The sequence below is a fragment of the Scomber japonicus genome, chromosome 8, assembly GCF_027409825.1.
Source record: "Scomber japonicus isolate fScoJap1 chromosome 8, fScoJap1.pri, whole genome shotgun sequence".
NCBI classification, from domain to species: Eukaryota; Metazoa; Chordata; class Actinopteri; order Scombriformes; family Scombridae; genus Scomber; species Scomber japonicus.
In genome coordinates, this window is record NC_070585.1 from 16,336,625 (window position 1) to 16,363,757 (window position 27,133).

The 27,133-nt window shown below is 40.4% G+C and overlaps 3 protein-coding genes across 3 annotated transcripts; all 3 read left to right on the plus strand.

Annotated features, from left to right (window-relative positions):
• The first annotated feature begins 3,257 nt into the window (after positions 1–3,257).
• On the plus strand, positions 3,258–9,354 carry LOC128362748 (protocadherin alpha-3-like). Its single transcript, XM_053323595.1, has 3 exons — positions 3,258–3,376; positions 6,139–8,528; positions 9,287–9,354. Exons 1-3 carry the CDS (start codon positions 3,258–3,260, stop codon positions 9,352–9,354), a joined length of 2,577 nt encoding a protein of 858 aa, XP_053179570.1.
• A 143-nt stretch (positions 9,355–9,497) lies between these two features.
• LOC128362749 (protocadherin Fat 4-like) lies at positions 9,498–18,867 on the plus strand. Its single transcript, XM_053323598.1, has 5 exons — positions 9,498–11,904; positions 12,153–12,207; positions 12,842–15,236; positions 16,302–16,344; positions 16,463–18,867. Exons 1-5 carry the CDS (start codon positions 9,498–9,500, stop codon positions 18,865–18,867), a joined length of 7,305 nt encoding a protein of 2,434 aa, XP_053179573.1.
• Positions 18,868–20,158: 1,291 nt separating this feature from the next.
• LOC128363137 (protocadherin alpha-8-like) lies at positions 20,159–22,546 on the plus strand. The gene has a single exon (XM_053324061.1). It carries the CDS (start codon positions 20,159–20,161, stop codon positions 22,544–22,546), a length of 2,388 nt encoding a protein of 795 aa, XP_053180036.1.
• Positions 22,547–27,133: the final 4,587 nt, after the last annotated feature.

Here is a 27,133-nt window from a genome sequence, read left to right on the forward strand (position 1 = left end):
TGAGTGTATACTCACTCTACTGCAGCATATACCACACACATGCCAGGTAAAATGCGCACTCATGTTGCACCTAAATCCTTACCATCATCATCACAAAAAAAAGAAGCTTCTGTCCATGTAGCTGTTTAAGTTTTGATGGTGATGAGAGTGGAAGAATGTGTTTGCTATTCTCGGAGAGCTCCACTAAGCTGAAATGATTGGTAGGCAAGTCATTATTTTATAAATAGTTATCAGCATATTCTGTGGAAAATGGAGCAACCTCACAAAACCATTTCAACAGTTTCCAACCTCAGACTCTCTGCAGGCCAGCACTCTCCTCTATTATTCAGACCCACCCCCTCTTTTCTTTTTTTAAGAAATGGGCCAAGCCCTAGTGCAGCAGGCCTGCACCTGCAGTGCACTTCACTTGCAGCACTGCCTGCTGCTTATTCAATACTGCATGAGTAATAATATATTACGTAATGCTTGAACATACATTGATATATACGGGTATAATGTGGTGGGACATGGAAAATATAAATGAGACACCAACGTGTGGATAAACTATGCTTTATAGCTCATGTCCTGTATTTGCCCTTCATATGTGAATGACGTAAAGTACAATATATGTAAATACTCTATAAAGGATAGAGTATGTAACATAATCTTCAGCTGTGGCACATGGAATTATCTCTGTCTTTCCTCTTTGTTTTGATATGTATCGGCTGGACGACAATGTGCAGGTATTGTTCAATACACTCACATCTCCTTTCCCATCTGGGAGAGCTGACGTTTTAATTTCCGCAGGCAGAGCAAATGTGTGGCAGACACACCGAGACTGCTAGTGTATCTGTACCACTGATACAATTTTTGGAGTGTGTGAGTGTGCTAATCTAATATAAGGCTTTATAGCTTTGCCTGCCTCTAGCATCAGTGTGTGTCTGTCTGTGCATGTGGAACCTGCTATAGAGAACAAAGAAGAAGGGTGAAAAAGCTCCCCCTTGTGGTGAAACGTGGAACATCTTTTGTGCCATAGTATGTGTGTCTGTGTGTCAATACATTCAATTATTTAGCATGTTGCCACTCTGTATGTGGTAGTGTATTGACTGGTATTGTTATTGAGTTTTTTTGTCATTATTGATTCACATATAGTGGGGTCCTGTCCCATTTTCCAGTATATACAACTGATACATGCCCTCTTCCCCAGTGAACTGTTTGATTGACACATCTAGGTTATCCATGCTTGACTACAAAGCCAGATTTATTCTTAATCTAAAAAAAATGTTTGGTTCATGCTGTTGCTGTGTGTGAGAGAGACAAAAATAATAGGAAGAATAGGAAAGATGGAGTGCAGAGAGAAAGAGAGAGAGAGAGAGAGAGAGAGAGAGAGAGAGAGAGTGTGTTCTCTTATATTTTATGTTATACAACACACCCATTATATAAAATTAATGAGTGTGCACAAGGTGGAAAATATATGTAATTTAGTCAAATGTAATCCAGATTATTGAATTTCAATGAGGTGGACACCATGTCTTTGGCATATGTTCTCAGAGTGCGCATAAGGATGGGTGCGAAGCAGGTGGGTGCAGGGAGTGGCACTGTCAGAGGCTGCATCTGCGTTACCATGGATACAAGATGGGAGATGGTGAATCAATTATGGGTACTCCCTTTGTGGAAGCAGAGATCTAACGGACACTGCCTTTGTCACTAGGCACAACATTGAGCCAATCAGAGTGTTCTTTACAGTCATATTGATTCTACCTGGCCAATCAGATTTCCATGCTGTGTGCCTTTGCTGTTCCCAAAGCTTATTGTAAAAAAGACAGCTTGACAGCTTTGATTAATGTATTGTTCCTTTTACAACCTTTTTGCTAGATTATATTTTTTTATAGAATAAACAAAATAAGACAAGCTCCCTGAACTACTATATATGAAGGAAATTCATGCACAGACACACATCATCTCTTTGTTTTTTCTCTTTCCATTTCTGTCTATTTCTCTCACACCTCTCTTATGCACACAGACACTTGTGACACACACACACACACACACAAATTACACAAACCCTGATAATTTCCTCCAGCAGCTAACCCCCACACTGATTATTCTAGACTCACCATTACAGCTTAAAATAGGCTAAAACAGTATATTATATGTGACAGTTGCTCAGAAACTGTACATATGTATAAAAAGTATTGTATAAAATTAATTAAGAATATTGGGTATGTACAACGGTACAAATTACAATGTTACATCAGCAATGTCTCCCCATCTGGGCACCTCATGACAGCATCAAATGAACATTCAGCAACAATAGTACGCTGTCCCCTGCCTGTTGTTTCACAGTAGAGTAACTAATTATATGATTTTTTGGGCATTACTTTCCAAATGAGTGAACACTGTGTTGGTGTGCTTCTATTTTTATCTCTGGGGTATGTGCATGTGTGTGTTTGGGCATGCTCCATATTGCTGTGTCCTGGTTTTCATCTTGTTCCGGCTCATGTTTCCCTAGACCCGCCCCTGTCCTACTTATTCCAGCAACCAGTGGAGGATAGCTCAGATTTGGAAATAAATGATTAAGTGGTAGTTGGATTAAATACTAGGAGGGATTCATCTTTGCCCCCACCTGTCCCTCTCTCTCTTTCTATCTACCATAAATTATGTCATAGAGGATTTTTGTGTGCATGTTCATGTATAAATGGTTAGGGTATGAGTGCAGTGTGAGTCGATGGATTTTTAGTTTATGGATAATCTATAGGGTTTCATAAATCCACCACTAAAAACAAATTTTAATATTTTAAAACATCTGTGTCTTATGTTAGATATGGAGGTAATTCTCCCATTTGGAAACTATGTCCTCATGAAAAAGTCAGGACATTTTCTGGTATTTTTAGATTTCTTTATACTCCAAGTACCATTTCCTTTTCTGTCTTCCCTCTGACTTAATTGATTTAATTCTCTGCTGTTTTTTCACTTGCCCATGTTTCCTGTGGTTCCCTATGGACTGTTTCTATTACATTATGCCAATCTATTACTTCTTTATCTCTCTGTATGTCCTTTGTTTTATCAGATAATCTCAGTCATTAGTACACTACTGCAGTTAGGTAAGGATCTAGTCACAGCTGTCACAGCTCTTTATAATCACCAATTTATTTTTAAAACAATGAATTTGGTTAATCACATCAGCAGACATAAATTATCGATCAGTGCAATGACTATGATACATGTGAATGAAGATTAAAACATGCACAAGGAGTAGGTTGCCCCCTTGTGCCCTAATGAGCTCTACTCCACACAAAAAACAGCACCATGACATCAGTATCCTGTCACATGAAGAAGGATATAGTGTGCGGACTGCAGGAGTGGGGGTGGTCTCCAGAGGCCTGGCCCAGAGAGGGTACAGTGGGCTGGGCATGGTTGAATGAAAAGGTCAGGCTATCAGTGTGGTGTGGGGGTGGAAAGAGAAGCAGGCGCTGCTGCTGAAGTGAATCTGTCATAGTGAATATGCTGCTGCAGTGCAACATTACCAATGCATGAGCAGTCCAACTGCAACCATGGACAGCCTGGTCTGGTATGCAGAGGAGTGTGGTTTGTGTTTGCTTGGGTGGGTGGGTAAGTGTATGTGTGTGTTTGTGTGTGCCTGTCACTATGATGTGATCTTATTCATTCAGTGAGATGAAAAGGCAGCATTGAAATGAGCAGTGGCAGATAAAAATACGGAAGAGGGTACAGATTCTAGTGTGTTACTTTCTGGTGTGTTACTTTTTGTACTATATCCTGCCTTTTGAAAAATAAACCCATAGGCTTGTGTGTTAGTGTGTTTCTCTGTGTGTGTGTGTGTGCATGCACACATGCATCATGTCTGTTCCTGAGATGGTGTTGCTATAGAGACGAGAGCTGTGCAGAAGGAGAGAGAGGGGGGGGGGGGGACTCGCCTTGGAGCATGTTCAGATAGCACCCTTCCCCCATCTACTCACACACAGATGAACACTACAGTACACGCCCTCATAACACACACTTACTCTCAAGCACACACACACACACACACATACACAGCTGTTGGCTTTGAAAATTATTAAATCAGTATGGAGGAGATACAGTTGCTAATTTGGTGACTGTGTGTGGTGGTAGTCCTGTGTTAATGCATTAACACACCTTAAAAAATAGCTAGCCACTGCTTCCACCTGTGCCCACCACTCCCCTCATGTACTGCTCACTGCTCACTCCCCTCCTCTCGTCACACTGCTCTTGGTGCTCCCAACTGTTTCTCCTATATCACGTGATGGGCAAACAGACAAAGAAGCAGGTTAATAGCCACACATTAATTTAACCACTATATTTATTTACACAGCTCCCTGTGTTCAGGGAGAAAACACTGTGTATCTTTCTTAACCACTATTTATTCACTATTAATTATTCAGCAAATTCAATTATCATATCCTCAGGAAATGTGATTTCCATCAATGCATACATACAGAGTCCATGATTAAAATTTTGAATGCTTGGTTAATCCAATAAACTAGAGCTTTCACAATTCAAGGTATATGCGTGCATCAGTTATTGTTTCTGCATAAGTGCACACAGAGCTACTGATTGATTTATGGACCCCTCTTATGATATTTCCCTGTGAAGCTGTATGTGGCAGCTCAGTGTCTTTAGTGTTGTTTGCACCTTTGTTAAACAATCAGTGTTTCCTCCACATGGCCAAATGAGCATACTCTGTAAAAGGCCCTGACTTAGCTCTCAGTGTAGATTAAATACTGCAGCCTCTGATATCATCCATATACTGTGTTTAGGCTATGCAATTACTAAATTAATGTGTGCCATCGTAGTTTTGGTTTATTACTTTATGGAAATCTGACAAATAGTGTGTTTAATATACACTGACCTGCCCATTTAGAATATAAAATAAAGTCACAGTGTCAGCAGGCCACAAATCAGAATTTCCAGTGTTTCCAATTTTTAAAAAGGATGAATTAACTTTATACTGTTGAGTAAACTGTAACATCAGTGGTCAATGTGTGTTATGTTTATGAGAAAGATAATCCAGACTGGAGTCCTTTGAGGTTGGAGCAATATAGACTGTGACCTACAAATAAACCATGAATCATCATGGGCTGTCTGGGTCTGATGGTTCATTTGGTCTTTGTGTACTTAGATGGATGTACATAACAAACACGTGCTATCCACTCAATGTCAATATAGATAGAATATTTATTTTGCCATATATTAGGAAAATGAAGTATAGAAGTCATTGTTTGTGAACTATTATTATTATTGCATTTATGGGTTAACACTCGACTGCGGCTCAGTGTGTGATAGTTATTAACATTTTCAAATCAAATCATGTTTCTTACAGAATGGAAATGGGACAGGGGTTTCTGAATCCAGGGCTTAATCCTGGGATTACAAACGAGGGAATGTTCATAACCTCATGACTACCGTCTCTGTGGAAATGCGGAGGAACACCAAAATACACCAAAATACAGCGCAGCATACGTCTATCCCTCCTGTGTTCATGCAATTAAATTCATCAGTTGCCCACGGGGATAACAGGAAAACACAGAGAAAAGGAGATAGGGGCGCAGTGGGAGGAAAATGTATAATTAATTTCTACATCGCATTGCATTCATGTACAAATATGAATTTTGGCAGAGTTAGCGCACCTGCAGACAGGAAGAAAAACTTTTATACTCAGAGCATGTTATTGGTTCTGAAAAGTAATTTAAAGCTACATAAAAGAAAATGCAGTTTTTCTATTATATCAGTTAGGCTGTTGAAGAGCACATATAATTATGACTTTTTTTCTTGTTCATGTTTTTGGTGGTTTTTATAGCTCCAGTGAGTCCTTAAGAAGCAACAACACATATCCACTACTCTGTGCACATTGCTTCTTTTACCACGTAGCGCCGCTGTTGATCCATCAGAGTCAGCGCCTCCCTGTGATACATCTAGGCCCCTCCCGTTCCCAGGCTATAGGGACATTTCTTCAGTCTTTGTTATAAAGAGATAGAGGACGGTGGAACAAGCACGCTATATTCCCTCTGTATCCAAAGCTTATCTTTCATAGTGTCTAAAACATTTGACCGCAGTTGGATTTTCTTTTTTTTTAATGTATGTTTTCTTCACATTGGACAGAAGTATGTCTTCACCTTGTAGATGGAGCTATTTCGGGATATATCTATGGCTTTTTCTATTGAATTGTTACTGGCAAACGGTGTCTGGGCAGCTTTCCTATTCCGTTTCAGAGGAGGTAAACACGGGGACCCCCGTTGGAAACATCGCAAAGGATCTCAATGTTAATTTACAGGACTTGAAAACCCGCATGTTTCAGATTGTAACTGGATCAAAGAGAAGTTTTTTCGAGGTAAATCTAAAGACTGGTGTACTGTATGTCAGTGAGAGAATGGACAGAGAGGAGCTTTGCGCAGAGGAACTTAAATGCTCGGTCAGTGTAGAGGCAGTGATAAATAACCCTTTGAAGCTTTATCGCATTGACATAGACATTTTAGATGTAAATGACAATGCGCCTTTGTTTACCACCAAAACGCAAAATTTGTATATAGCAGAGAGTACTTTACCAGGAGTGAAATTCGCATTATCAGAAGCAACCGATGCAGATGTGGGGAGAAATGGGGTCAATACTTACAAATTAAGCCACAATGAACATTTCTCTTTGGCTGTGCACAAAGCAGGCGATAGTGTGTCTACTGAGTTAGTGCTGAAGAAAGCTTTAGACAGAGAGAAGCAGCCTGTGATCACAATGACACTGACCGCTGTAGATGGAGGCACTCCTCCGAAATCAGGCACCTCACAGCTTGTTATCAATGTTTTAGACAATAATGATAATATTCCGATATTCAGTGAATCTTTGTATAAGATAAAGATTACCGAAAACACACCCCTGGGCACACCAGTAATCGCTGTGAACGCCACCGATGCAGATGAGGGCCTGAACAGCGAGATTGTGTATTCATTAAGAAGCAAAGATCAAAATCACGTACTTGATATCTTTGAAATTGAAAGTCAAACGGGTGTCATTAAGGTAAAAGGCAAAATAAACTTTGAAGAAAGAAAGGCTTTTGAGATACGCGTGGAGGCCAGTGATAAAGGTCAGCCTCCGATGTCAGCTCATTGTAAAGTGCTGGTAGAAGTCGTGGACCAAAATGACAATGCTCCTGAGATCACCATTACGTCACTGCATAACACAGTGAAAGAGGACTCAAATATAGGTACCGTAGTTGCACTTGTATCAGTCCTCGATAAAGATGATGGACTAAATGGTTATGTGAACATCCAAATTCAAAATGAGGTTCCACTTAAACTTGAAACAAACTACAAAAATTATTATTCTTTGTTAGTTGATGGGCCTTTGGATAGAGAGACTGCCTCTAACTATAATGTCAGTATAGTCGCCACTGATAAAGGCACCCCGGCTCTCTCCAGCACGAGTGTAGTTTCTATTCACGTTTCTGATGTCAATGACAACGCGCCTCTTTTCTCGAAGCCTGTGCTTAATGTTTATGTAAATGAGAACAGACCAGTAGGAGCAGTTATTAAAAGGGTAACTGCAACTGATGCTGACACTGACCAGAACAGCCAGGTGAGCTACTCATTATTGCAGAGCAACAGTAACTCGTTACCGTTATCTACAATGGTAAATATCAATTCAGAGACAGGAGATATAGTGAGTTTGCAGTCTTTTAACTTTGAGGAGTTAAAAACGTTTCAGTTTAAAGTTCAGGCCACAGACTCTGGTGTTCCTCCTCTCAGCAGCAACGTGACTGTCAATGTTTTTATTCTGGATGAAAATGACAATAATCCAGCTGTTCTGGCACCCTATTCTGAGCACGGCTCCGTTAACAGTGAGAGCATCCCCTATTCTGCTGAAGCGGGATACTTTGTGGCAAAGATCAGGGCTGTAGACGCAGACTCTGGATACAACGCGCTGCTTTCTTATCACCTGTCTGAACCCAAAGGGAACAACCTCTTCCGGATCGGAACCAGCACCGGGGAGATCAGGACTAAGAGGAGAATGAGTGACAATGACCTGAAAACTCACCCCTTGGTAGTCTTGGTTTCTGATAACGGAGAACCCTCCCTGTCAGCTACTGTGTCTATTGATGTGGTGGTGGTTGAAAGCACAGCTGACATCCAGACTCAGTTCAGACATGTTCCTGTGAAGGAGGACAGCTTCTCTGATTTAAACCTGTATCTGCTGATCGCCATTGTGTCAGTGTCAGCGATCTTTCTGCTGAGCCTCATCAGTTTACTAGCTGTCAAATGTCACAGGACAGACGGCAGTTTCGGCAGGTACAGCGCCCCAATGATCACCACCCACCCTGACGGGAGCTGGTCTTACTCTAAAGCTACTCAGCAGTATGACGTGTGTTTCAGCTCAGACACACTCAAGAGTGACATGGTGGTTTTCCCCGCGCAGTTTCCACCTGGAGATGGGGAGCTGATCAGTATTAATGGAGGAGACACTTATACCAGGACTCAGACTTTACCCAATAAAGAAAAGGTAAGAGAAATACGAAAACAACAATGTATGTGTTCATATTATTATTCATCATATTATCATTTATATCATTATTGTTAGTCCGTGTTTTTATTCTCACACATAAATTACAAAAAAGATCGTCTATTTTTCTTAAATATTAATTGAAAATACTACTTTTCAACAAATATACATTAACTAAACGTGTTCAGTTTTAAATTTGCATGGATACATAAACCAAAGTAATTACAATGTTGAGGTTAACAATAAAACTTCTACTTTATTCTTCGAGAGCAGTATTGCAATGTGTCGTTGTCCATGGTGCTGAAAGTAGCGCCACAATGTTGTCTGGAAGGAAAGAAACTAATACTTCATCGACCAAACATCTCACAATTATAGCTAAGTATATTTAATAATATAATAAATTATGCACATCAGGTTTCATCACAATTTAAAAATATATTTCTCTGGATAATTGAATTACCTTGTTGTATTAGAGCAAAGGATGTAGGTATAAACGTCTGTAGAGTAGATGAAGGTGTAAAAGAAAAGTATTTTGTACATGCATTTTAATTAAGTTTAGTTTGTTTGTTTTTAATTCTATGGTGACAGGGGATAACTGAATAAAGTTCATTTATAATTGTTAATGTCGTATGATTTATAACTTCCTATTAGCTGTGTGTGGACTTCACAGTCGGGGATACTTAAGGTGGTTTGTCTGAATTTGTGGTGAATGTAGTTGTTTCATATGACCACACGGGGACATCGTAGACCATCACATTTTGATGTTCCTCTTAAAGGCTCCAGGCTCCTCCCAGATTCAGAGGATGATGTTTCTCGGGGCTTTGTTACAAAGAGACGCAGTGAACGAGTGACTTGTGTGACGATCATTTATTGTCTGTTTGTTGCCCCTTAAAAAGAAAAGACACTGGATCCTGGAATTGTGCGATCATCCTCAATGAATAGAGGGGATTTTTGAGACGGGAATCTTTATGCTTTGTTCAGGCTGGATACAAACATGTCGACGTGGAGGATATGGAGCCCTTTTGGGATTTATATAGTCGTTGTTCTCTTGGATTGTTGTTGGGAAGCGGTATCTGGACAGCTCTCTTACTCGGTGTCTGAGGAGGTAAACCCGGGGACCTCTGTGGGAAATATCGCCAAAGATCTAAACCTTAATATTAACGACTTGGAGGCGCGTATGTTTCAGATTGTCAGCGGATCAAAACGAAAATATTTCGATGTAAATCTGAAAACGGGAGTCCTTTATGTGAATGAAAGAATCGACCGCGAGGAGCTCTGTGCGAAGGCTACAAAATGTACTCTCAGTGTAGAGGCCATGATCAACAGTCCCCTGAAGCTTTATCGTTTGGAGATAAATATAGTCGATATAAATGATAATGCACCTTATTTCCCGGAGAATTTGCAGTCTCTTAACATTACAGAGATTGCTGTACCAGGAGGGAAATTTGGATTTATTGGGGCGTCAGACCTCGATGTTGGTAAGAATGATGTTAGTACATACAAGATAAGTCCGAATGAGTATTTTTCTATAGAGGTTCACAAAGGGGGAGAGAGTGTATCTGCCGAGCTTGTTCTTCAGAAAGCTTTAGACAGAGAAAAACAAAACACTGTTAAACTTACAGTGACTGCTGTCGATGGCGGAAATCCACCCAAATCAGGGACATCTCAAATTGTTATCAATGTTTTAGACATTAACGACAATGCTCCGGTTTTCAGTAGTTCATTGTACAAAGCACGGATTTCTGAAAACCTACCAGTTGGTAAAACAGTGATTATTTTGAATGCGACAGACGCAGATGAGGGTTTAAACAGTGAGATAGAATATTCATTGAGAAGTAAAGGTCAGGATCATGTTTTAGATTTATTTCAAATTGATTCTCAAACAGGTGCAATTACAGTCAAAGGTAAGATCGACTATGAAGAAAATCCTGCTTTTGAAATTCATGCAGAGGCCAGTGATAAAGGTCAATCTCCAATATCGGCTCGTTGTAAAGTGCTGGTAGAGGTTTTGGACATAAATGACAATGCTCCTGAGATTACTGTGACGTCACTATTAAACACAGTAAAGGAGGACGCTGAAGTCGGCACTGCTATTGCACTTGTCTCTGTACTGGACAGTGATGGAGGGAAGAACGGTGAAGTAAAAGCTGTCATTTCAAATGAAACTCCATTTAAATTGGACACAAATTATAGAAACTATTACTCGTTAGTAGTTGATGGACCGCTTGATAGAGAGACTAAGGCCCAGTATAATATCACTATCATAGCTACTGATGAAGGGACTCCACCTCTCTCCAGCACCAGTATAGTGACTGTTCACGTCTCTGATGTCAATGACAACCCTCCTCGCTTCTCGGAGCCTCTCGTTAATGTTTATGTAAAAGAAAACAGTCCAGTAGGATCAGTTATTAAAACCGTAACAGCACTTGATGCTGATATCAATGAAAACGGTCAGGTAAGCTACTCATTCATACAAAGTAACAGTAATTCTTTATCGTTAACTACAATGGTAAATATCAACTCAGAGACTGGAGATATAGTCAGTTTGCAGTCTTTTAACTTTGAGGAGTTAAAAACGTTTCAGTTTAAAGTTCAGGCCACAGACTCTGGTGTTCCTCCGCTCAGCAGCAACGTGACTGTCAATGTTTTTATTCTGGATGAAAATGACAATAATCCAGCTGTTCTGGCACCCTATTCTGAGCACGGCTCTGTTAACAGTGAGAGCATCCCCTATTCTGCTGAAGCGGGATACTTTGTGGCAAAGATCAGGGCTGTAGATGCAGACTCTGGATACAATGCGCTGCTTTCTTATCACCTGTCTGAGCCCAAAGGGAACAACCTCTTCCGGATCGGAACCAGTACCGGGGAAATCAGGACTAAGAGGAGAATGAGTGACAATGACCTGAAAACTCACCCCTTGGTAGTGTTGGTTTCTGATAACGGAGAACCCTCCCTGTCAGCTACTGTGTCTATTGATGTGGTGGTGGTTGAAAGCACAGCTGACATCCAGACTCAGTTCAGACATGTTCCTGTGAAGGAGGACAGCTTCTCTGATTTAAACCTGTATCTGCTGATCGCCATTGTGTCGGTGTCAGCGATCTTTCTGCTGAGCCTCATCAGTTTAATAGCTGTCAAATGTCACAGGACAGACGGCAGTTTCAGCAGGTACAGCGCCCCAATGATCACCACCCACCCTGATGGAAGCTGGTCTTACTCTAAAGCTACTCAGCAGTATGACGTGTGTTTCAGCTCAGACACACTCAAGAGTGACATGGTGGTTTTCCCCGCGCAGTTTCCACCTGGAGATGGGGAGCTAATCAGTATTAACGGAGGAGACACTTATACCAGGACTCAGACTTTACCCAATAAAGAAAAGGTAAGAGAAATACGAAAACAACAATGTATGTGTTCATATTATTATTCATCATATTATCATTTATATCATTATTGTTAGTCCGTGTTTTTATTCTTACACATAAAGTGCGAAAAAGACCGTCTACTTCTCTTAAATATTAATTGAAAATACTACTTTTCAACAAATATACATTCACTAAACGTGTTTAGTTTTAAATTTGCAAGGATACATAAACCAAAGTAATTACAATGTTGAGGTTAACAATAAAACTTCTACTTTATTCTTCGAGAGCAGTATTGCAATGTGTCGTTGTCCATGGTGCTGAAAGTAGCGCCACAATGTGTGGAAGGTGAGAAACTAATACTTCATCACAACTACAGCTAAGTATATTTACTGATATAAATTATGCACATAAGGTTTCATCAAAATTAAAAAATATATTTCTTTAGATAATTTAATTACCTTGTATTAGAGCAAAGGATGTAGGTATAAACGTCTGTAGAGTAGATGAAGGTGTAAAAGAAAAGTATTTTGTACATGCATTTTAATTTAGTTTAGTTTGTTTGTTTTTAATTATATGGTTACAGAGAATAACTGAATAAAGTTCATTTATAACTGTTAATGTCGTATGAGTTATAACTTCCTATTAGCTGTGTGTGGACTTCACAGTTGGGGATACTTAAGGTGGTTTGTCTGAATTTGTGATGAATGTAGTTGTTTCATATGACCACAAGGGGACATCGTAGACCATCACATTTTGATGTTCCTCTTAAAGGCTTCAGGCTCCTCCCAGATTCAGAGGATGATGATGTTTCTCGGGGCTTTGTTACAAAGAGACGCAGTGCAAGAGTGAATTGTGTGGTGATCATTTATTGTCTGTTTGTTGCCCCTTAAAAAGAAAAGACACTGGATCCTGGAATTGTGCGATCATCCTCAATGAATAGAGGGGATTCTTGAGACGGGAATCTTTATGCTTTGTTCAGGCTGGATACAAACATGTCGACGCGGAGGATATGGAGCCCTTTTGGGATTTATATAGTCGTTGTTCTCTTGGATTGTTGTTGGGAAGCGGTATCTGGACAGCTCTCTTACTCGGTGTCTGAGGAGGTAAACCCGGGGACCTCTGTGGGAAATCTCGCCAAAGATCTAAACCTTAATGTTAACGACTTGGAGGCGCGTATGTTTCAGATTGTCAGCGGATCAAAACGAAAATATTTCGATGTAAATCTGAAAACGGGAGTCCTTTATGTGAATGAAAGAATCGACCGCGAGGAGCTCTGTGCGAAGGCTACAAAATGTACTCTCAGTGTAGAGGCCGTGATCAACAGTCCCCTGAAGCTTTATCGTTTGGAGATAAATATAGTCGATATAAATGATAATGCACCTTATTTCCCGGAGAATTTGCAGTCTCTTAACATTGCCGAGAGTACTGTGCCAGGAGGGAAATTTGGATTTATTGGGGCGTCAGACCTCGATGTTGGTAAGAATGATGTTAGTACATACAAGATAAGTCCGAATGAGTATTTTTCTATAGAGGTTCACAAAGGGGGAGAGAGTGTATCTGCGCGGCTTGTGCTTCAGAAAGCTTTAGACAGAGAAAAACAAAACACTGTTAAACTTACAGTGACTGCTGTCGATGGCGGAAATCCACCCAAATCAGGGACATCTCAAATTGTTATCAATGTTTTAGACAATAACGATAACTCTCCGGTTTTCAGTAGTTCATTGTACAAAGCACGGATTTCTGAAAACTTACCAGTAGGAAAGACAGTGTTAATCTTGAATGCGACAGACGCAGATGAGGGTTTAAACAGTGAGATAGAATATTCATTGAGAAGTAAAGGTCAGGATCATGTTTTAGATTTATTTCAAATTGATTCTCAAACAGGTGCAATTACAGTCAAAGGTAAGATCGACTATGAAGAAAATCCTGCGTTTGAGATTCACGCACAGGCCAGTGATAAAGGCACACCTCCAATGTCTACTGATTGTAAAGTGCTGGTAGAGGTTTTGGACATAAATGACAATGCTCCTGAGATTACTGTGACGTCACTATTAAACACAGTAAAGGAGGACGCTGAAGTCGGCACTGCGATTGCACTTGTCTCTGTACTGGACAAGGATGGAGGGAAGAACGGTGAAGTAAAAGCTGTCATTTCAAATGAAACTCCATTTAAATTAGACACAAATTATAAAAACTATTACTCATTAGTAGTTGATGGACCGCTCGATAGAGAGACTAAGGCCCAGTATAATATCACTATCATAGCTACTGATGAAGGGACTCCACCTCTCTCCAGCACCAGTATAGTGACTGTTCACGTCTCTGATGTCAATGACAACGCGCCTAGGTTCTCGGAGCCGCTTATTAATGTTTATGTGAAAGAAAACAGTCCAGTAGGATCAGTTATTAAAACCGTAACAGCACTTGATGCTGATATCAAAGAAAACGGTCAGGTAAGCTACTCATTCATACAAAGTAACAGTAATTCTTTATCGTTAACTACAATGGTAAATATCAACTCAGAGACTGGAGATATAGTCAGTTTACAGTCTTTTAACTTTGAGGAGTTAAAAACGTTTCAATTTAAAGTTCAGGCCACAGACTCTGGTGTTCCTCCGCTCAGCAGCAACGTGACTGTCAACGTTTTTATTCTGGATGAAAATGACAATAATCCAGCTGTTCTGGCGCCCTATTCTGAGCACGGCTCTGTTAACAGTGAGAGCATCCCCTATTCTGCTGAAGCAGGATACTTTGTGGCAAAGATCAGGGCTGTAGATGCAGACTCTGGATACAATGCGCTGCTTTCTTATCACCTGTCTGAGCCCAAAGGAAACAACCTCTTCCGGATCGGAACCAGCACCGGGGAGATCAGGACTAAGAGGAGAATGAGTGACAATGACCTGAAAACTCACCCCTTGGTGGTGTTGATTTCTGATAACGGAGAACCCTCCCTGTCAGCTACTGTGTCTATTGATGTGGTGGTGGTTGAAAGCACAGCTGACATCCAGACTCAGTTCAGACATGTTCCTGTGAAGGAGGACAGCTTCTCTGATTTAAACCTGTATCTGCTGATCGCCATTGTGTCGGTGTCAGCGATCTTTCTGCTGAGCCTCATCAGTTTAATAGCTGTCAAATGTCACAGGACAGAAGGCAGTTTCAGCAGGTACAGCGCCCCAATGATAACCACCCACCCTGACGGGAGCTGGTCTTACTCTAAAGCTACTCAGCAGTATGACGTGTGTTTCAGCTCAGACACACTCAAGAGTGACATGGTGGTTTTCCCCGGGCCGTTTCCACCTGTAGATGCGGAGCTGATCAGTATTAACGGAGGAGACACTTATACCAGGACTCAGACTTTACCTAACAAAGAAAAGGTAAGAAAACTATGAAAAATCAATATGTCTCAATTCATATCGTTTTACATTTGGGGGACGTGGGTGAACAAAATCCCCTCCATCTTTGTTCTTGTATATTAAGTTTAAAACAAAATATGTAAAATCAACGTGCCTCACTTCGTGCGATTTTATTGTCTAAAGGCGCTTAAAGCATTATCCCTCCATTTTTATATTTATCTATTTAGTTCTAATACACATACTTTATACGTTCCGCGTCATATTTCTAAATGTATTTGTGGGTTTGAATTTGTCTTAAATTCGACTGTCAGGAGCCAAGGTAATGGCATTTGAGTTTTTTAAGTGTCTTTCACTGTACAGAATGTGTAGGTAGCTGTCCATGGTGCTAAAGTACACGCTGTTGTGTGCGGTCCAAGGAAAATGTGTTTAAGCATGACACAAAAGTGTATTGCCTTTTTCGCATTTATTGGGGTTTTATGGTTTTATGGCAGTTCTTTGTTTTTTGTTGATTAATGGTGTTAACTCTATTTCATTACATTTAGGGAATATATTTCAATACATACATCTTTTCGTATGCGGAAAATAGTACAAGAGCAATGTTTATTTCCCATCAATACCTTCAACTTTCTCTGTATTTTGATAAATGTGATGTAATATTTATTTTAAGATGTGTAACTTTGTACCCGGTGCATCTGTAACAAGTGTAACTCTATCGGTATGGATTGAAACCAAGACAACTACGTTAAAAAGAGGGGGTGGGGTCAATTCACATTGTAGTACTTGTGATATTTTGACATAGTTGAACACGGTTAAATATCTCCTTAGTTTTACGAAACTGTTGCGTTTGCAATGCTGATTAGTCATTCCCGTGTTGTTGTCAGAGGTTGAATGCAACTCCTTTATATCACCACATGGGGACACTGTAGACCATGACATCTGGACGTTATTTCAGGAGGTGCAAGACTCCTCCCAGAAACAGAGGATGAGGATGACGATGATGATGTCTCTCTGGTCTTTGTTACAAAGAGACAGAGAGCGAAGAGAACGGACTGAAAACATTTCCACGCTGGCTGATAAAAATGCGAGGAATTGGATTTGTGTTCTTTGATTTTAATATTGTTTGACGAGAGTGGTTGGACTTGGATTTCTTATTTTTTTCGGGCTGGATATAATTATGTTTTTCTCAAGAAGAACGAGTCATTTTCGGATATATGTTGTGGTCGTGCTGCTGAATTATTGTTGGGAAGCGGTGTCTGGACAGCTCTCTTATTCCGTCTCAGAGGAGGTAAATACGGGAACTTCTGTTGGAAATATCGCCAAAGATCTAAATCTAAACGTCCAGGATTTGGAGTCTCGCATGTTTCAGATTGTTAGTGGATCAAAGAGAAAATATTTCGATGTGAATCTGAAAACGGGAGTCCTTTATGTTAATGAAAGATTAGACAGAGAAGAGCTCTGTGCAAAGGCTACAAAGTGTACTGTCAGTGTAGAAGCCGTGATCAACGACCCGCTGAAGCTTTATCGTTTGGAAGTAACGATATTAGATATAAATGATAATGCACCACATTTTTCTGAGCAATTGCAGTCACTTGACATTTCAGAAAATACTCTACCGGGAGTGAAATTTGGGCTGATAGAGGCATCAGATTTGGATGTTGGCAAGAACGGTGTTAGTACATATACGCTTAGTACGAATGATTATTTCTCTCTAGAAATTCACAAAGGGGGAGAGAGTGTGTCTGCCGAGTTAGTGCTGCAGAAATCTTTAGACCGTGAGCAAGACTCTGTTATAAAACTCACACTGGCTTCAGTAGACGGAGGAAATCCATCGAAGTCAGGAACCTCACAAATTATTATCAACGTTTTAGATACAAATGACAATCCTCCCGTTTTCAGTAAAGCTTTATACAAGATTCAAATTCATGAAAACCTGCCAAAAGGCTCTAAAGTGATCACTCTCAATGCAACTGATGCAGATGAGAGTTCAAACAGTGAGATAGAATATTCATTAAGGAGTAAGGGTCAGGATCATGTTTTAGATGTATTTGAAATTGACTCAAAAACAGGCGAAATTACAGTCAAAGGTAAGATCGACTATGAAGAAAATCCTGCGTTTGAGATTCATGCACAGGCCAGTGATAAAGGCACACCTCCAATGTCTGCTCATTGTAAAGTGCTGGTGGAGGTTTTGGACAAAAATGACAATGCTCCTGAAATTACTGTAACATCACTGCTAAAGACAGTAAAAGAAGATGCGAATGTGGGCACTGCTATTGCACTTGTCTCTGTACTGGACAAGGATGGAGGGAAGAACGGTGAAGTAAAAGCTGTCATTTCAAATGAAACTCCATTTAAATTGGACACAAATTATAAAAACTATTACTCGTTAGTAGTTGATGGACCACTCGATAGAGAGAATATGGCCCAATATAATGTCACTATCATAGCTACTGATGAAGGGACTCCACCTCTTTCCAGCACCAGTATAATGACTGTTCATATCTCTGATGTCAATGACAACCCTCCTCGGTTCTCGGAATCGCTTGTTAATGTTTATGTGAAAGAAAACAGTCCAGTAGGATCAGTTATTAAAACAATGACAGCACTTGATGCTGATGCAAATCAAAATGGTCAGGTGAGCTACTCATTCATACAAAGTAACAGTAACTCGTTACCTTTAACTACAATGATTAACATCAACTCAGAGACTGGAGATATAGTCAGTTTGCAGTCTTTTAACTTTGAGGAGTTAAAAACGTTTCAGTTTAAAGTTCAGGCCACAGACTCTGGTGTTCCTCCTCTCGGCAGCAACGTGACCGTCAATGTTTTTATTTTGGATGAAAATGACAATAATCCAGCTGTTCTGGCGCCCTATTCTGAGCACGGCTCTGTTAACAGTGAGAGCATCCCCTATTCTGCTGAAGCGGGATACTTTGTGGCAAAGATCAGGGCTGTAGACGCAGACTCTGGATACAATGCGCTGCTTTCTTATCACCTGTCTGAACCAAAAGGAAACAACCTCTTCCGGATCGGAACCAGCTCTGGGGAAATCAGGACTAAGAGGAGAATGAGTGACAATGACCTGAAAACTCACCCCTTGGTGGTGTTGGTTTCTGATAACGGAGAACCCTCCCTGTCAGCTACTGTGTCTATTGATGTGGTGGTGGTTGAAAGCACAGCTGACATCCAGACTCAGTTCAGACATGTTCCTGTGAAGGAGGACAGCTTCTCTGATTTAAACCTGTATCTGCTGATCGCCATTGTGTCGGTGTCAGCGATCTTTCTGCTGAGCCTCATCAGTTTAATAGCTGTCAAATGTCACAGGACAGACGGCAGTTTCGGCAGGTACAGCGCCCCAATGATCACCACCCACCCTGATGGGAGCTGGTCTTACTCTAAAGCTACTCAGCAGTATGACGTGTGTTTCAGCTCAGACACACTCAAGAGTGACATGGTGGTTTTCCCTGGGCCTTTTCCACCTGTAGATGGGGAGCTAATCAGTATTAACGGAGGAGACACTTATACCAGGACTCAGACATTACCGAACAAAGAAAAGGTAAGAGCAGCACACTTGTATCGGCTTATATCAGCTTACAAATGTAGCCAATACGTGTTATTAAACAATGACCTTATTTGCTATTCCTGTATTTAGTCATTTGTTAGTTTTTCCTTCATTATTTGTCTCTTTGTAGATATTGTTACACATATGCATTGTTGTGAAAACTGATTTCCTACAATTTGTTGTATTGGATGCTTTGAAAAAGGAGATATTTTGTATCTGTCATCGTATACAACCGATAAATCAGTCTCCTCCATCCTAATACAATTGTCACTGTCCATGGTGCTGTAGACCATTGACTTACTCCTTAAAACTGCAGTAAGGTATGAACATGAAGGCTTCATTCATTCAAAAGAAAGTTTTCCTGCAAATATAATCATTAGGAAAATCGTTTAGTTGTGTATAAACATAATTTCAAGGGGATAGCGTTGCCTAGTCTTACTCGAAAATCAGATTGTGTTGTCCTGTAGTTTCTCACACACACACACACACACACACACACACACACACACACACATTATATTCATAGTTTTTCACATTAATATTCAATATTTTCACATTTATTTGTCATCAATTTTTAATTTCACCAATTTATATACTAATCTCAGTCACTTGTCAAGGGTAACTTCCTTGTTTCTTCTTCTGACAATGCTACCGTTACATGGAATTCAATGATTACTCATCCATTTGATAACTGGTCAATTTGCAGTGTTGGCGTGCAGTAGTTTTTCATAGTCCATGCCTCTGTTTCTATAGAAGAGAGTTATTTATTTTAAGTGACTTTCTAATTATTCTGGAGGTGTACCCTTTCAGTTACCTTTTTTGAGCATATCAACAATGACCATTTGAGATTTCTGCTGTAAGGATTGTTTGAATGTAGATTATACTCCAGTTAAAGCCATATTATGCCAATCACAAATACATGTGGAGACCCTTATGTTGTCATACATCAATCCTTAAATATTGACAGACAATCTGACCATTTCATTAAAAATGACAAGAATACAGTCTGATATTCACCGGCATCCCGTTTGTCTTCTAATAATTTAGTTTTATGTTGAGCAATACAGACACGTAGGTTTTGTAATGCTGTATTATTTTTTATTTTTATTTGTAATGTAATGTGTGTAAAAGGCCAGAGGGAGGCAGTATAGACCATAACACAGATGATTTTACTCAGGTTTTGACGCCCCTCCCAGATTAAGAGAGTGACGATGTCTTGTTGGGCTTTGACACAAAGAGATGCAGAAGCAGAGAGAGAAGACTCGTATATGATCTGCATTGTGGACGAATACAAATGAAAGGAACATAGTTTTCCCTGGACTTTTCTCGACGGATAACATCCACAACTTGTTTCTATGTTGATTTCACGTCGAGTGGGATTATGTTTTCAATTAAGAGGAATCCTGTGCTGGCGTACGTGTTATTTGTGCTGCTGGACTGTTACTGGGAAGCTGTGTCCGGACAGCTTTCCTATTCCATTTCAGAAGAGGTGAATACGGGGACTTCTGTGGGAAATATAGCCAAGGATCTAAACCTCAGTGTAAATGATCTGGAGTCTCGTATGTTTCAGATTGTTACCGGATCAAAGAGAACATTTTTCGAGGTAAATCTTAAGACTGGTATTCTCTTTGTCAATGATAGAATAGACAGAGAGGAGCTCTGTGCGAAGGCAACAAAATGCACGATGAGCGTAGAGGCTGTGATAAATTCCCCATTAAAGCTTTATCGTTTAGAAATAAACATTCTGGATGTGAATGACAATTATCCGTCTTTCAGTACCAGTTCGCAGAGTATTGAGATACCAGAAAACACATTACCTGGGGCCAAATTCCTTGTGCTATCGGCCTATGATGCAGACGCAGGGAAGAATGGTATCAGTACGTACAAGCTAAATACAAATGATCATTTTGCATTAGCAGTGAACAAAGGCGATAGTGTGTCTGCTGAGCTCGTTCTCCAGAAACCTTTAGACCGAGAAAAACAGCCTGTAATTAAACTTACGCTGACCGCTGTGGATGGCGGCACACCTCCGAAATCTGGAACATCAGAGATAATAATAAACGTCTTAGACACCAACGATAACATCCCAGTATTTACCAAACCATTGTATAAAACGAGTATTACTGAGAATGTACCGGTTGGTGCTTCAGTTATAACAGTAACGGCATCAGACGCCGATGAAGGGCCAAACGGGGAGATTTCATATTCACTGAGCAGCAAAGATCAAGATCATATTTTGGAAATTTTTAAAATTGATGAACACACAGGTTTGTTGACAGTTATGGGGAAGATTGACTATGAAGAGCACCTTGCTTTTGAAATCCGCGTGACAGCTAGTGACAAAGGCTCCCCTCCAATGGCAGCACAGTGCAAAGTACTAATAGAGGTGGTGGATCTAAATGATAATGCCCCAGAAATATTTGTAACATCGCTGATTAATGCCGTGAAAGAGGATGAAAAAATAGGTACTGCGGTTGCACTTGTGTCAGTCGTGGACAGAGATGGAGGTAAAAATGGAGTAGTTCGTTGTGATATTAAAAATGACAGCCCCTTTAAATTAGAAACAAATTACAAAAATTACTATTCCTTGGTGGTAGACGGAGAGCTAGATAGAGAGAGTGCTTCACACTATAATATCACCATCACAGCTACAGATGATGGGACCCCTGCTCTCACGAGCAACAGCGACCTTACAGTTTATATTTCGGATGTCAATGATAACGCTCCTCGTTTTTCAGAAACATTGATCAATATTTCTTTAAAGGAGAACAGTCCAGTTGGAGTTGTTCTCAGAAGACTAAGTGCAGTTGACGCAGACACCGATCAAAATGCCCAGGTGAGCTACTCAATTCTCGAAATTAACAGTAATTCATTGCCTTTATCTACAATGGTAAATATCAACTCAGAGACTGGAGATATAGTCAGTTTACAGTCTTTTAACTTTGAGGAGTTAAAAACGTTTCAGTTTAAAGTTCAGGCCACAGACTCTGGTGTTCCTCCGCTCAGCAGCAACGTGACCGTCAATGTTTTTATTCTGGATGAAAATGACAATAATCCAGCTGTTCTGGCGCCCTATTCTGAGCACGGCTCCGTTAACAGTGAGAGCATCCCCTATTCTGCTGAAGCGGGATACTTTGTGGCAAAGATCAGGGCTGTAGACGCAGACTCTGGATACAATGCGCTGCTTTCTTATCACCTGTCTGAACCCAAAGGAAACAACCTCTTCCGGATCGGAACCAGCACCGGGGAGATCAGGACTAAGAGGAGAATGAGTGACAATGACCTGAAAACTCACCCTTTGGTGGTGTTGGTTTCTGATAACGGAGAACCCTCCCTGTCAGCTACTGTGTCTATTGATGTGGTGGTGGTTGAAAGCACAGCTGACATCCAGACTCAGTTCAGACATGTTCCTGTGAAGGAGGACAGCTTCTCTGATTTAAACCTGTATCTGCTGATCGCCATTGTGTCGGTGTCAGCGATCTTTCTACTGAGCCTCATCAGTTTAATAGCTGTCAAATGTCACAGGACAGACGGCAGTTTCAGCAGGTACAGCGCCCCAATGATCACCACCCACCCTGATGGGAGCTGGTCTTACTCTAAAGCTACTCAGCAGTATGACGTGTGTTTCAGCTCAGACACACTCAAGAGTGACATGGTGGTTTTCCCCGCGCAGTTTCCACCTGTAGATGGGGAGCTGATCAGTATTAACGGAGGGGACACTTATACCAGGACTCAGACTTTACCCAATAAAGAAAAGGTAAGACCATAATTGCATTGGAATAATGCTCCTTATTGTACAACATTTATGACGAGCAATGTGTACTAATTGATGCGGTTTCGATGGAAATAGTTTTTAAAATAGTTTGGTGTCATGTTGTGAAAATGACTATATACTAACAGATGAATCGATCTAAGTTTCAGTTATAGAATTACAATTTTGTGGATATGTTGCTTTGTTGTGTAAAGCTATTTTCAATGTATTGATGGGTTAACATATCAGCCATTATTTTTGGGCAGGTTTTGTTTTCACGTGTATGTAGCTATCCATGGTGCTGATCACGTGCTGTTTGTAATCGTCAAAACTAAAAAGAAGAAAATGCTCATTCATAACAAATATATGTACAGTAGGGTGATATACCTGTATATTAATAATTTAATTCACACCATTGCAGAAAGTATTGCATAATCAACTTCCAAGATAACTCTGTATTTCGTCTTTGCCATTTGTTCTAGAAAAAAAATGTGATGTGCGATGTTGGGTTACGATGGGACTAGGGCATTTGTTTGCTTACATGCAAGACTAAACTATCTGTCTGGAATGTGGATATTATGCGTATAGTCACTTAATACTTGACACACACGAGCATTGAACTTATTTTTCTGAAACAGGTCGTATTGATGTAAACACTGGGATGATTAAATGTTAATTATAAAAAACTGGCATTTATACTGACCCTTCTCTGTGGGTTACATAGGATAAATGTTCAAAAAGTCATGAAGAAAGTCAGGATCATGACAACAACTAACATTATTGATGCTGAATGTAGTTCTTGTAAGTATCCACAAGGGGACACTGTAGACCATCACATTTTAACTTGCTTTTGATGGCTCGGAACTCCTCCCAGATTCAAAGGACGATGATATTTCTCCGGCGATTGAAACAAAGAGAACGAGAGGGTGAGAGGGAAGGGTCCGAGGACGATTGCGTGTGGCAGTTTAAATTATTTTCCTGTGTTTTCATAAGGACCGTCAATTCGTTATTTTGTGACGTAACAGAACGAATCTTCCTCTATGGTTTCTCTCGATGTGTGGAAAAATGCATTTACCGAGCAGAACGAGCTCTGTGTGGATTTATGTCTTGTTCGTGCTGCTGGATTGTTACTTGGAAGCGGCGTCTGGGCAGCTCTCTTACTCCGTCTCAGAGGAGGTGAACCTGGGGACTTCTGTCGGAAATATCGCTAAAGATCTGAACCTCAATGTCCAAGATTTGGAGTCTCGCATGTTTCAGATCGTTGCTGGATCAAAGAGAAAATATTTCGAGGTAAATCTAAAGACGGGTGTCCTCTACGTTAATGAGAGAATAGATCGAGAGGAACTCTGTGGCGATCAGCCTAAATGTTCCCTCAGCATAGAAGCAGTTATTAATAACCCGTTAAAACTGTACCGTATTGAAATTGTAATCTTAGATGTGAATGACAATTCTCCATCGTTTATCAACACGTTACAGGTATTAAACATAAGTGAGAACACGGCAGCAGGTACGAAATTTCCTCTGCATGCAGCTCATGATGCTGACGTCGGTAAAAATACTGTCAGTACCTACAAACTAAGCCTAAATGAACACTTCTCTCTCGATACACAAAAAGGAGAGAGTGTAACTCCAGAATTATTGCTTCAGAGGGTTGTAGACAGAGAAAAAGAGCCTGTGATTCGACTCACAATGACTGCCATTGATGGTGGAATTCCGGCTAAATCTGGCACAATGACTATAATAGTAAATGTGCTGGACATAAACGATAACGCTCCCGTATTTAGTCAAACTCTATACAAAGCCAGTGTGTATGAAAATGTAAAGATAGGCACTTCAATAATCACTTTAAATTCTACTGATTTAGATGCAGGCCTAAATGGACAAGTGTTTTATTCATTCAGTGAAGTAGGTAGAGGGAAACAAGCTGATCTGTTTGCTATAGACGAACAAACTGGAACTGTAACAAATAAAAATAATATAGACTTTGAAGAGAATAATAATTTTGAGATTCGAGTTCAGGTCAGTGACGGAGCTACTCCTCCCCTGACCACACATGCAAAGTTACTAATTGAAATTTTAGATATCAATGACAATGCCCCAGAAATTTCAGTTACATCACTGTTAAACACAGTGAAAGAGGATGTATCCATTGGCACTGCAATTGCACTTGTTTCAGTGTTTGATAAAGATGGGGGCAAAAATAGCATGGTGCACAGCAAAATTTCCAATAATGTACCTTTTAAATTAGAGTCAAATTATAAGAATTACTATTCTTTGGTTGTGGACGGTCCTCTTGACAGAGAGAGCGTATCGCAATACAATATCAGCATAACTGCTATTGATGAAGGCAGCCCACCACTATCCAGCACCAGCGTTATTCATGTACACATATCAGATGTCAACGATAACAAACCTCTCTTCACAGAAAGCATAATCAATGTGTATGTGAAGGAGAACAGTCCAGTAGGGGCAGTTATAAAAACAGTGTCAGCGATTGATGATGACGTCAATCAAAATGGTCACGTGAGCTATTCATTTTTAACTGACCACAGTAACTCGTTACCAATCTCAACTATGGTGAACATTAATTCAGACACTGGAGATATAGTCAGTTTGCAATCTTTTAACTTTGAGGAGTTAAAAACGTTTCAGTTTAAAGTTCAGGCCACAGACTCTGGTGTTCCTCCGCTCAGCAGCAACGTGACCGTCAACGTTTTTATTCTGGATGAAAATGACAATAATCCAGCTGTTCTGGCGCCCTATTCTGAGCATGGCTCTGTTAACAGTGAGAGCATCCCCTATTCTGCTGAAGCAGGATACTTTGTGGCAAAGATCAGGGCTGTAGACGCAGACTCTGGATACAATGCGCTGCTTTCTTATCACCTGTCTGAACCCAAAGGAAACAACCTCTTCCGGATCGGAACCAGCACCGGGGAGATCAGGACTAAGAGGAGAATGAGTGACAATGACCTGAAAACTCACCCCTTGGTGGTGTTGGTTTCTGATAACGGAGAACCCTCCCTGTCAGCTACTGTGTCTATTGATGTGGTGGTGGTTGAAAGCACAGCTGACATCCAGACTCAGTTCAGACATGTTCCTGTGAAGGAGGACAGCTTCTCTGATTTAAACCTGTATCTGCTGATCGCCATTGTGTCGGTGTCAGCGATCTTTCTGCTGAGTCTCATCAGTTTAATAGCTGTCAAATGCCACAGGACAGACGGCAGTTTCAGCAGGTACAGCGCCCCAATGATCACCACCCACCCTGACGGGAGCTGGTCTTACTCTAAAGCTACTCAGCAGTATGACGTGTGTTTCAGCTCAGACACACTCAAGAGTGACATGGTAGTTTTCCCTGGGCCGTTTCCGCCTGCAGATGCGGAGCTGATCAGTATTAACGGAGGAGACACGTATACCAGGACTCAGACTTTACCCAATAAAGAAAAGGTAAGATTACACAAAGTCGATGGTAATCCTTTTCATTCGGATGACTTGTGATGTTTTGTGTTACTTTGTAACGTAAAGGGAAGAGTTGCATGTGCTAACTTTAATGTTAGGAATGGGGATTCGTCTATGCACCTGTAGCATTCATTGTCGTCGCAGTTCTTTTCATCAAAACCACGTTTATTGTTAATAATAGCAAAGAGAATATTCATGACCAAAAACAGTATTAACATATTTTGAAGTTTTTCAATGCTTTAGTCTAGATGGCAACGTTATTGTCTTTCGTGTTGCTGACTTGGACAAGGGTGCCCATTTACAACTAACTGTACTTTAGATAAGGGCTTTTAGCGCGTCAACTTGAAAATATTATTTGAATTCATTTTATTCCGTCCTATTGCATGGCAAATACTGATATAAAAATCTACTTTGTAAAGAGTTGTAGGGATATTCATCTATTCATCTGGAATATCACATTAAAAATATCGCGGTCTTTGGTTCAGAATGCATCTTCTGGATGTAAGTTTAATGCGCCAAAGACACAGTAAAGAGAAAAAAGCAATATCATTTAGTTATGATGGTTTGTTTGTCTGCTGAGTCGTGGTTTTGTATTGGAATGAACCTCCTATGTTGGGTCACAGTCATAAACCACGTCCCTTGTTGCTGTGTTACAACGAGTATGTTTTTACTTCAGATCAATCATTGCAGGTCTTCTCTCCAAGCTGTCTCGCCACGCTGCATCAGTGTAATGATGCTCTGTCCATGGTTCTGAAATATGCATTCTGTTGTAAGAGCCCTGTAATAGTCAGCGTAATTAAGATGGTTTCATTTTAGTAGTTCATCACTGACAGTGATTTCAATTATGGTTATATCACAGAAAAAGCAGCATTTGATGTGTTTATTTCAAAACGTTGTAGTTATTTAAAATGGCCATGAGGCGACACTATAGACCGTAACACCGCCTGTAGGTGGCCGTTGTGTCGAGGCTCCTCCCACATGAAAAGGATCATTATTTTTCTCAGTTCTTTGTTAGAATGAGCAGAAGGGCGACGGGAAATTGAGGTAGAATATATTCTCCTGACATTAATTTAGTGTTTATGATTTTTTTTGGACTAAATAGGCAAAAGACACGTCGATATACGGATCTATGCGTTGTTCTCGCTGTAT